The sequence below is a fragment of the Chiloscyllium punctatum genome, chromosome 4 (assembly GCF_047496795.1).
Source record: "Chiloscyllium punctatum isolate Juve2018m chromosome 4, sChiPun1.3, whole genome shotgun sequence".
Classification (NCBI taxonomy): domain Eukaryota; kingdom Metazoa; phylum Chordata; class Chondrichthyes; order Orectolobiformes; family Hemiscylliidae; genus Chiloscyllium; species Chiloscyllium punctatum.
Genome location: NC_092742.1, coordinates 78,099,829 through 78,112,401, shown reverse-complemented (window position 1 = coordinate 78,112,401; position 12,573 = coordinate 78,099,829). Strand labels below are relative to the sequence as shown.

At 40.8% G+C, this 12,573-nt stretch overlaps 1 protein-coding gene across 3 annotated transcripts in view; it reads left to right on the top strand.

Moving 5' to 3' along the window:
- Positions 1 to 12,573, top strand: part of fsip1 (fibrous sheath interacting protein 1) — a 416,185-nt gene that overhangs the window by 41,646 nt on the left and 361,966 nt on the right. For 2 of the 3 annotated variants that reach the window (XM_072569085.1, XM_072569084.1), the window contains exons 6-8: positions 677 to 751; positions 2,405 to 2,480; positions 10,840 to 10,923. In XM_072569085.1, the coding sequence (XP_072425186.1) occupies positions 677 to 751; positions 2,405 to 2,480; positions 10,840 to 10,923 (235 nt within the window). The remainder of the gene's footprint in view (positions 1 to 676; positions 752 to 2,404; positions 2,481 to 10,839; positions 10,924 to 12,573) is intronic. The other variant, XM_072569083.1, reaches the window with a different exon arrangement.

Genomic DNA, 12,573 nt, shown 5'->3' with positions numbered 1-12,573 from the left:
GTGTCTTTATCACATTAATAGTTGTTATATGATCGCCATAAGTCTAGCCTTTTATTTTTAAATTTTTATTCAAATTTTAATACTTACCGTAATGGGTTACAAACCTATGTCTCAAGAACATTAACTTGAGGTTCTGGATTTTTTAAATGACTATAACACTGTTTGCCCAATTATGTATGCAAATGAAACAAGGATGGATCAGGCCTTCACTGATTACTCTTGTGATTCCTGTATGAGACTTACTACACAGTGACGTACTCAGATTTGAATACTCCATTCAATGTATACAACCAGAAAATTGTAGTGAAATAAAAATATACAAACAGGTGATGATAGAATAACGATATGACATAGTTCTTCTGAATGTTTTCCAGCTGTTTAAACACAAGTGATCAGCGTGACATTTTCCAGAGCATCGTAGAAATGCCTGACTAATCTTCGAGTAAACTATCACCCTCAGAATTTCTAGAACTACGTTTGACTTAGCCTCTTTATACAATGTATAGCATACATTCTATACTCCGCTAAGGATATAGGGGTAGTCAGGTAGTGTGGACTCTTATTCTCAAATGACAGCTATATTAAACTGTGGTGTTATGCAAGATCTGTTCACTGAATATACACAACAAAAATCTCTAGTACCCTTACTAAGCATAAAGTCCTGATCATTTGGTAGGAAAAAAGTGAGAAAGAGGCTCAGAAGAAAGCAAGCAGCAGGAATATGAACATTGGAATCTCTGTTGCAGAAAATGTAAGTGCAGGGAAACTATTTCCTATGAAAATTTTATTGCTTTTGCTAAGTAAAAATAATGTATAGGTGTAAGACAGATATGCAGTTTTATTTATTTGCCCTTTAATTCCTCTCAGCTTGTTCAACCTTCAGATACAAAAGAATATCACTATTTTATATTGAAGGTTGTAGGTAAGGAAGTTGGCTTTTTAAAAAGTTTTTGCGATGGTATTATAAATGTAATTAATTGAACTTCATTTTATAAGAAAACTGATTTTGAACTGCACTTTTAGATCATTTGTCTCACAGTTATTATTGATATTAGTTTAGTTATTCATCGCACAGTCCAGTTAGGTTTTAGGACTTTCTATCCTTCTGTTGAATTGCAATCCTTTTAAAAATACCCAAGTACTGATGTATGATTGACTACTCACTTAAGGTATGTGTACCTGCAGGGTGCAGGGGATAGCAGTGACTGTCCTTGCACTGAACATTTGGACTGTTGTCCTTGCAGGATGTCAGGTGGAGCGTGGGGGCTTATCACAATTCTCTGCAGCAGTGAACTCTGCAAATAAAATATCAAGACAATTACTGGATATAGGGTGCAGCAGGCTGACATGATAGCCATAATAGTCAGTAGAGTTCCTTCTTGCACTCCATGATCACCAAACTAGACCGGCTTTGGATATGTCCTGTACCATTACCACATCCAACACTTTCATCTATTGCTCTCTCAGCATTTTCTGCAAACATTAGGGGAGAAAAAAGTAAGGTTTCCAGTGATTTTTGAAGTGAATACCTTGTCACTGGATTTCCCCCAGTACCAGGAGGTGTCAGGTTGCCTAACCATACTTCCAATTCTCTCAAAGCTCAGGAAATCTAAGTAAGGCACTAAGAAAGATGCAGATTTCTGTGATGTGCATATATATAGCCTGTGCAAGAATGGAAACTGGTGAGAGGGAACATTTTACAAGTCAACTGCTGTGATTACAGTCAGAACTTGAAGAAGAGAAGCTAATACAGTCTAAACTTTAGATAAGTCTGGAGTAATGGAGGAGCATGATAGCAGGGTATGATGATGTGGTATTTAGGAGCCACTTGAGAGCAAGTGTTAAAGTTTGTGTGGGTTGTTCGGGGCACACAAGTGCCTGCAATGGGCAAAGCAAATTCCCACTATTCTGCTGAAAGGTTATAGGAGCTTAACTCTGTCTGTGTACAAATGCTGCCAGATGTGCTGAACTTTTCCACCGTTTTCTCTTTTTACTCTTCAGAGCACACCTTTTTGATCAACCCTTTGGCCCCCTTTCTAAATATCTCCTCCTTTTGCTCAGTTTTGTCATCTCGTATGGCTGCATTTGTGAAGTGCGTTGCGAGTTTTACCCACATTGAATGCCTTATGAATACAATTTTCTTTTATCAAATGCATGATTCTTGCCATACAGTCTTAGCAATAATGCTAGAATTGAATTTTGACAAGTGTTTTAGATGGAATGAAGTACTTGTAGCTGTAGAAGAATAATAATAGAACTTGGTTCAAATGAGAATAAAACTGATAAATGACAAAACTTCATTTACACTTTGATGCACATCACACTGTGATTCTATGAAATAGTTTATTAAAATCAGAAAACTCCAGCTGTGGTGAAAATTAAATAATGATTTTCTTTGTTTCAGAGGGAGGAATTGGTGGAGTGCCCTGAGGTGGCAGAAAATACAAAGAAGTTTCTAGCTTTGACACCAACTGGCAATGGTGAGTGGAAGGATAATCTAATGGTGTTAATTATGCAAAGTGAGATGGAGAAACCAGTGAAATTATTGTGACCATACCACTTTTTGCCTTTGGGTACTGTTCGACATTATGAAGGAATGACATACATTAGTGAGTTTTGAGAAGATTTGTAAATCAGGTTGAGGTTCTGGATGTAGGTTTGCTGGCTGAGCTGGAAGGTTCAATTTCAGAGGTTTCATCACCATACTAGGTAACATCATCAGTGTTACCTGGATGAAGCACTGGTGGCATGGCCCACTTTCTGTTTGTGTTTAGGTTTCCTTGGGTTGGTGATGTCATTTCTTGTGGCAATGTCATTTCCTGTTATTTTTCGCAGGGGGTGATAGATGGGATCTAACTCGATGTGTTTGTCTCTGTGCGTGTCTTTGTTTGGCATGTCCTAGGATGGATGTGTTGTCCCAGTCGAAGTGGTGTCCTTCCTCATCTGTATGTAAGGATACTAGTGAGAGTGGGTCATGTCTTTTTATAGCTAGTTGATGTTCATGTATCCTGGTGGCTAGTTTTCTGCCTGTTTGTCCAATGTAATGCTTGTTACAGTTCTTGCATAGTATTTTGTAAATGACATTAGTTTTGCTTGTTGTCTGCATAGGGTCTTTCAAGTTCATTAACTGCTGATTTAGTGTGTTGGTGGGTTTGTAGGCTACCATGATGCCAAGAGGTGTGAGTAGTCTGGCAGTCATTTCCGAGATGCCTTTGACGTAGGGGAGAGTGGCTAGGGTTTCTGGATGTGTCTTGTCTGCTTGATTGGGTTTGTTGCTGCGAAATCGGTGTCTGCGATCATTGGGTACCTGTTCTTTTTGGATACACTGTAGGTGATTTTCTTTTGCTCTACGTAATTCCTCTGTACTGCAGTGTGTGGTGGCTCATTGAAATAATGTTTTAATGCAGCTTTGTTTATTGGTGTTGGGATGATTGCTTCTGTAGTTCAGTATTTGGTCAGTATGCGTTGTTTTCCTGTTGACGCTAGTTTGAAGTTCCCCATTGGCTGTTTGTTCTACTGCAACATTTAGGAATGGCCGTTGTTGTTGTTTTCCTCCACTTTTAGTGATGGCTCTTGGGGTTCATCATACAATTATAGGGGGAGATTTTAATTGCATCATGGACCCAGAGATAGACAGGATACCTAAGAGTACCCATTTGAATAAAGAGATAGGATTAGTAGATGTGTGAAGGTGCCTCCACCCACAAGGCAGAAATTTCTCTTTTTATTCTAACCCACGTAAGTGTCACACTAGAGTTGATGTTTTTTGCCCCCTCGACCTTTTTGAATTGCATATTATCCTGCAAAATAGGTAATGTAATAATTTCTGATCACGCTGCAGTATATATGGAAATCAAGACTAGGAATAAAGAGACGGCCCCCCGACATTGGCGTACGGATTCTTTCTTAATGAAGGATAGTAAATTCGTAAAATATTTCTCTCAAGAATTCAAAACTTTTTTTGGAAATTAATTCAGGTACGACTAGTAACCCGTCAATGATGTGGGAGACAATTAAGACTTATGCGCGGGGTCTGATCATTTCATACTCGGCGACCCAGAAAAAAACTAAAGGGAGAATGACAGCGTCTACTTGAGGCTTGCTTAAAGGCAGGTGAAACAGCGTACATTGATAGGCCCTCTGTTGCTAAATTACAAAGGATTACGGTCCTTAGGATAGCCCTGAATACCGCGCTCACTCAAACGGCAAAGAGGGAAATATTATTTGCAAGGCAAAGATTATATGAGTTTGGCAATAAGCCTGGAAGATACCTAGTGTTTCTCCCAAGGCAAAAAAAGGCCCCTCAAGCTATCACGTCCATTAGGGAAAGTGCTGGTACTCTGAGTCACGATCATAAAAGGATCAACACAAATCTTCAGAAAGTTTTACTCTGACTTGTATAAATCGCAGGATTGTGAAGATAGAGCCAGGAAGATGCAGTCCTTTTTTTAAAAGCCTGGCCTTTCCGGACTTAACCCTGGAACAGGTATCGTCCTGAATGTTCCCTTAACAACCCAGGAAATACTTGATGCAATCGGGCAGCTAAAGAGCGATATAGCACCCAGTCCAGATGGATTTCAGGTTGAATTCTACAAAGAGTTTACAGGAGTATTAGCTGGTCCACTTATGGAAATGTACAACTACTTATATAGTCAGGGCTGCCTTCCGCCTTTGTTGAAAGAGGCGAATATCTCCCTCATTCTCAAAAAAGGAAAGGGCCCAGAAGATTGCGCATCATATAGACCAATATCCTTGCTAAATGTAGATTTTTAAATTCTTTCTAAAACATTGAGGCTGGAGAGGGTATTTCCATATATCATAAAAGAGGACCAGATGGGGTTTATCAAGGGCCATAGATCATCTAATAATATTAGAAGGGTTTTGAATGTGATTCAAGTCTGTCTCAGGAAAGAATACCGGGAATAGTAGTCTCGTTTGATGCGGAGAAGGGTTGAATGGTCATACCTGTTCTATACATTGGAAAGGTTTGGCATTGGAAAGGTATTTGCTAAATGGGTCTCAACATTGTATAATGACTCCAAAGCAGTCGTGATTCACCAATGGCTTAGGCTCGGATAGCTTCAGTGCTAGTAGGGGCTGCCGTCAGGGATGTCTTCTCTCACCGTTTCTATTCATGCTAATAATTGAGCCACTGGCAGAAGCTATACAGGCTGACTCTAATATAACGGCCCCGAGGGTTGACACAGATAAACATAAAATTACCCTTTATGCAGATGATGTTCTCCTTTTCCTTAGTAATCCTTTGATGTCTGTGCCCTGCCTGATCCAAGTTATTAATTTATTTAGTGCATTCTCAGGTTACAAAATTAATTTCTCAAAATCAGAGGCCATGCTGATGGCTGGTCTCACCAATATGTCCCACTTATTGGATGGATCTCACTTTCCCTTTCGGTGGTCTCTGGAGTGTTTTTTATATTTAGGTATTTTTATCACCCCAGTATTTGGCTAGCTATACAAGGAGAAAGTGAGGACTGTAGATGCTGGAGATCAGAGCTGAAAATGTGTTGCTGGAAAAGCGCAGCAGGTCAGGCAGCATCCAAGGAACAGGAGAATCGATGTTTCGGGCATAAGCCCTTCTTCAGGAATGAGGAAAGTGTGTCCAGCAGGCTAAGATAAAAGGTAGGGAGGAGGGACTTTGGGGAGGGGCGTTGGAAATGCGATAGGTGGAAGGAGGTAAAGGTGAGGGTGATAGGCCGGAGTGGGGTGGGGGCGGAGAGGTCAGGAAGAAGATTGCAGGTTAGGAAGGCGGTGCTGAGTTCGAGGGATTTGACTGAGACAAGGTTGGGGGGAGGGGAAATGAGGAAACTGGAGAAATCTTGAGTTCATCCCTTGTGGTTGGAGGGTTCCCAGGCGGAAGATGAGGCGCTCTTCCTCTAACCGTCGTGTTGCTATGGTCTGGCGATGGAGGAGTCCAAGGACCTGCATGTCCTTGGTGGACTGGGAGGGGGAGTTGAAGTGTTGGGCTACGGGGTGGTTGGGTTGGTTGGTCCGGGTGTCCCAAAGGTGTTCTCTGAAATGTTCCGCAAGTAGGCGGCCTGTCTCCCCAATATAGACGAGGCCACATCGGGTGCAGCAGATGCAATAGATGATGTGTGTGGAGGTGCAGGTGAATTTGTGGCGGATATGGAAGTATCCCTTGGGGCCTTGGGGGGAGGTGTGGGCGCAAGTTTTGTATTTCTTGCGGTTGCAGGGGAAGGTGCCGGGAGTGGAGGTTGGGTTGGTGGGGGGTGTGGACCTGATGAGGGAGTCACGGAGGGATTGGTCTTTTCGGAACGCTGATAGGGGAGGGAAGGGAAGTAGCTATACAAGGCCAACTTTGTGCATCTACTAGAAAGGATAAGGCAGGACCTTCAACGTTTGGGGGATCTTCCAATTTCCTGGTTCGGTAGAATAGCTCTGATTAAAATGAATGTCTTGCCCCGTCTCTTATACCCTGTGAGAATGCTCCCGGTGATGCTGCTGAGGCCAGCACTGCGCAAATTGTATGGTTGGCTTGGTTCTTTCATTTGGAATCATAGGCGGCCCCTCATTAAGTTAAAGAAACTACAGCTTCCACAGGCAAGGGGAGGGCTGGATTTTCCAGACTTTAGGAAGTATCAGCTGAGTTCCCTGTTAAGTTACATAGCCGATTGGGTCTCGTCTGACCTGCAATCAATCTGGCTCGACATGGAGGCTTCTCAAATAAAATGCCTTCTTATTAACCTTTTATTTTTAGATAAGATGAAAGTTATTATGGACCATTGTAAAAACCCTATAATATTAAACATAATTAAAGTCTGGAAGATAATGCGGCAAAACGCGGGTAATTCACATAAAACCTCCCCTTATACTCCTATAACTGGGGCTCACAGACGCCACATTTAAATCCTGGTGATCCAGGGGTATCTCTTGTTTAGGGGATCTATTTGATGAGGGGATCTTGATGTCTTTTGAACAGCTGCACCAGAAATTTGGACTACCTAATGGAGACGTCTTTCTATACTTCCAAATTTGAGATTACATACAGAAGAAGACTATGTTATTAGATACTGGATTAGTGGTGCTGGAAGAGCACAGCAGTTCAGGCAGCATCTGAGGAGCAGTAAAATCAACGTTTCGGGCAAAAGCTCCCTATCTTATTTTCTACCTATCCACTCCCCCCTCCCCCCCCCACCCCCACCCCGCACCCCCCACTGACCTATCACCTTCATCCCCTTCCCCACTCACCTATTGTACTCTATGCTACTTTCTCCCCACCCCCACCCTCCTCTCACTTATCTCCCCACCCTTCAGGCTCTCTGCCTGTATTCCTGATGAAGGGTTTTTGCCTGAAACGTCGATTTTATTGCTCCTCGGATGCTGCCTGAACTCCTGTGCTCTTCCAACACCACTAATCCAGAATCTGATTTCCAGCATCTGCAGTCATTGTTTTTACCTATGTTATTAGATATCCTTTATAAATCAGATAGAGAACGTAGAGTGTTGTGGCCAATGGGTTTACCCTCGGTCAGCACTCTGTATAATTTATTACATGATGAAGTGTCGGAAGACATGGAACGTTTGCTTAGAACATGGGATCAGGAATTGGGTTTGGAAATATCCACAGAAATGTGGGATGACATCTGGGAAAATGCCAGAAAAATATCCGTCTGTTCTAGAACCTAGGCCATTCAGTCAAAGAGCTCCATAGGACTCATATAGCACCAGAATGATTGGCAAAATTTAGGGCAGGAGCATCTCCAATCTGTCCCAAATGAAAATAGAGGTGGGTACTCACACACACTGCTTATGGACATGTCATAAGATCCGCAAATACTGGGTCAGAGTAGCAAATGCTTTGATAGAAATCTTGGGAATGGAAATTAGAGTAGATCCAATATCTCTTCTCCTGGGCTTTTTGAGCTTGCCTTCCTTGGATGTGCACAGGAAGAAATTATTTTCCATTCTCTCCTTTTGTACAAGGAAAAATATTTTGGTAAACTGGGTAGCTGAGAGCCCTCCAGGACTTCCGAATTGGCACAGGTTAATCATGGAATATGTTCTCCTTGACTTCCTTACAAATATGGTGCACCAAAAAATGGAATTATTCTATAAAATATGGCAGCCCTTCCTGAATTACATAGATGCAGATATTTCGGCCGTTTTGTCAAAGGCTTTCATCTTGTTGTGGTAGCGGTTCTGACTGGTCTGGGGCCCCTTGGGGGAGGAATCCTGCATGAATACAGGTTTTATTATGACTTGATGTTAATTCATTCCAAGCATGTACTTCATTATTTAATTACTATGTTATCTTTTTTTTCTTGAGTAATGTAAGATATTTTATTATACGCTCTGGTTAGTTATAGGTTAGATTTGTAGTTAGTTGAGTTTTGTCTTTTTCTTTTATCTTCTCCTTTTGTTTGACAGGGTTTGGTTATGATTTAATATTTAATTGTATATTTGTGTTTGTATTTGTGTTTTTTTATTTTGTAAGTTTGTAAAAACATGTTAAATTTTCAATAAAAATATCTGTTAAAAAATTTTTTAAAAACACGTCAATTTATTTCACAATATCCCGAGCAGTAGTGTCAGAGGATATGTGTTTAAAGTGTAGTAAATTCAAAATCTAACTGCAAAAACTATTTTTGTTAGCAAATGATTAATTTGTAGAAAATGCTTCCAGTGGAAATGGTGGAACCACTTTTTTTTTCCAGATGCATTCACAGATAAATTAGAAACATTTATTTCGGAAAATATCATTTTCAGATTTTTGAAGTACCTAGGTGTAGGTTTGCTCACTAAGCTGGCAGATTCGTTTTCAGACCTTCTGACACCATACCATACCAGGTAAAATTTTCAGTGAGCCTCCAGATGAAGCACTGGTGGTGTAGCCCACTTTCTATTTATATGTTTGGATTTCCTTGGGTTGGTGATGTCATGTCCTGTGGTGATGTCATTTCCTGTTCTTTTTCTCAGGGGGTTGTAAATGGGATCCAAGTCAATGTGTTTGTTGGTAGAGTTCTGGTTGGAATGCTGTGCTTCTAGGAATTCTCATGCGTGTATCTGTTTGGTTTGTCCTAGCATGGATGTGTTGTCCCAGTCAAAGTGGTGTCCTTCCTCATCCATATGTAAGCATAGTAGATACTAAGGATATCCACTCTCACTAATATCCTCACCACAGAACGTGACATCAGAAACCCAAACATATAAATAGAAAGTGGGCTACAGCATCAGTGCTTCATCCGGAGGCTCATTGAAGATTTTACCTAGTATAGTGACGAAATGTCTGAAAACGAATCTTCCAGCTCAACGAGCAAACCTACATCCAGAACCTCAACCTGAGCTACAAATCTTCTCAAAACTCACTAATATGAACTACCTGATGGAGGACAAAGGTAAGTGCAGCATGCTGGGGAGGAACAGGTGATTTTGAATCTATGATTCCCAAAGGTCCCCATCATTGCTCTTCTTTTGTTTCGATTCACTTATAGATTACAAGTGATCCCTCCACTTTGATGGCAGCATCTTGGCTCCAATTCTCAGGCTGGTCCTCTTCATTTGTATTTTCTTTTTTTCTCCCCCTTTTTTCCCCTTCTTCTTTTCTCAGTTTAATTTTAGTTTTTGTTCGAACTTGCCTTATGAAGAGAGCTCTTTGGTAGGAAGACAGCTTTAATGGGCTCCTGAGCAGCAGCGGCATCCTCAGAGGCAGTATGGCTACAGAGTTGGCTGGCCTGTGAAGCTCGGAGCGGGAATCCCGCTTCTGGGTGGCATGGGCTAGTGTAGCCAGAGTGGGACTCTGTCAGCAGAGAAGGAAAAGTTGGACTCTGTCTATTTATCTTTTTATTTTATTTTATGTTTATAAGAATGGTACCTAAGCATGGCAACAGTACACACTTTTCACTGTAGTTTATATTGAATACACACAACAATAAATGATTCAAATTCAAATTCAAAATTCAAATTCATATTGATAGAAGTGAATTGATTGATTGATCAACAGCTCCATTATCACTATATTGGATGAGTAACAGGATGGTAAAATCTATCAATAGGATAGATTTTAATTTTTTTCCATCTAGCAGTACCTCTACATTCCTGTCCAACAATCATATATCAGAACCTTCACCTCTCTCTCCAAACTGCTTTATCTGTTCTCAATTAGAGGTGATCGAAATGCTTAAGTGTTGGCTCTATGACTGCCTTGACTGATGTTAATTGATTCAACATTCATTTGTCCTTAGAACCACCTTCTCCACATTGGGATTAAGGTGTTTTTTAATTGCTTAAAACAAATTAAGTTGGAACTGTTGATTGAAGCAAACTTTAGTAATTTGAAAATCTTTACAAAAATCAATGAAAATTACTGAAACACTGTCCTCGTATTTCAACAAATCAGGCTACATGAATGTTACAAAAAGAAAACAAAAGTACCACCCGGGTTATCTACGCTGCCCATTCCACACAAGGTTCAGCCATTTGCACTGTTCACTACCTAATAGACACACCAAACTCTGGGAGAGGGAAGAATCTTGAAAGTATTACATGCAACATTGTAGAAAATTAATGTCTGACTTTAAGGCAGTTAAGCAAAATCTAAGTTGTCAGATGAAATGGCAACTTGGTTTTATCAATAGATGAGTGAAGTTAAGCAGAGAAATTGTATTAATCTTTGAGTTTTTGATTAGATATTAGCTGTAATTTTAGCTTTGTAGTTAAAATATACAAAATAAAGAGTAAACTGGAACAAAGGTAAACAACATTGGTTATTGCTATATAATTTCAAACTTATCTTATTCATATTCTAAAATAATCAGCTCTGATTATGATACATGGCCTTTCCTATTATTTTACTTGCATCAGGTGTAGACTTGGAGGTTACACCAATATTCCACACACAACTCCCCGTGGAGGAATACGAAAGAGCTATTGATGAAGGAGACCAAGGTAAAACAAAAAAATACAAAGTCTAAATAAAGCACTCATACTTTAGGTTTTGATTCAGCCATATCTCTGAAATTTTCTCTGAATTAATATTATGTTGATATAATGTTTAGTTAGTTTCAATCTTTGATTTACAAACAGCTAGGTATTCTGTGCTACCACTCATCAACACCAGAGTTTAAAGTTTGGTTACTCCAAATCATATATCACACAGTTCCAGGAGTGGGGTAAAGGGTCCAGGTGGTTCTGGTCTTGGTTTGTGGTGGTTTGGATTGGTCACGGGTGGGTTAGATGGAGGTGGCCATAGGTAGGTATTGGATCTTGGAATGTTGGGTTTAATTGGGGTGGAATCAATTTGGGTAAGAAGGGTTGTCTGGTTGTGGGATATTATCAGGATTCGGTGAGGGGGCATGGTGGTGGGGGTGCTTGGTTTAAAGGGTTGGGAAAAATCTAAGTGTGGGAGTTAGGGGAATTTTATTTAATAGTTTATCCAGGAGTTACAGGGGGACTTCAGAGCCAACCTTTAAACCTCCAATCTTTCCTGGGTAACTCTCAAGCTAAAATGAGGGTTAATTTGAATTTTCTCTGAATTTTCCAACTTTTCTGCACTCTTTCCGGGGGGGTGAGGTCCCACACGATGAAAACAGCTCCCTGCCATCAGAATCAGCAGCTAAGCCTCAGCGAGTCATAGTTGTACAGCATGGAAACACACCCTTTGGTGCAACTCGTCCACGTGACCATATGTCCTAAACTGATCTAGTCTCCTTTGACAGCATTTGGCTCATATCCCTCTCAACCTTTCCTATTAGCATATCCATCCTTTTAAATCTTGCAATTATATCGGCCTCCACAACCTCCTCTGGCAGCTTGTTCTACTCTCTATGTGAAAAATGTTGCCCCTCAGGTCCTTTATAAATCTTTCTCCTCTCACCTCGAACCTATCCCCTCTAATTTCAGACTCCCCTACCCTGGGGAAAAGACCTTGGCCGTTCACCATCCGTGATCCTCATGATTTAATAAACCTCTATAAGGTCATCCTTCAGCCTCTGATGCTCTGGGGGAAAAGAAACCCGACCCTACTCAGCCTCTTCCTACACCTCAAACCCTCCAACCAAAGACATAGGAACAGAAATTAGGCCATTCAGCTCATCGAGTTTGCTCTGCCTTTCAATCATGGATAAAAAGTTTTTCAACCCCATTTTCCTGCTTTCTCCCTGGAACCTTTGATCCCCTTGGCAATCAAGAACGTATTAGTCTCTGTTTTAAATATACTCAATGATCTGGCCTCCACCACCTTCTGTGGCAATGAATTCCACAGATTCACCACTGTGGCTGAAGAAATCTCTCCTAAAAGGTCTCCTAAATTCTAAAATGTCTTCCCTTTACTCTAAGGCTGTTCCCTCAGGTCCTAGTCTTTCCTTGTGAATTTTTTCTGAACCATTTCAATTTTGGCAACATCTTTCCTATAGCAGGAAGACCAGAATTGAAGGCAGTATTCTAAAAGTGGCCTCACCAATGTCCTGTACAGCCATAACATGACGTCCCAACTCCTGTATTCAATGCACTGATCTCTGAAGGCAAGCGTGCCAAATGCCGCCTTCACTACCCTGTCTACCTATGACTCTACTTTGAAGGAACTATGCAGCTGCACCC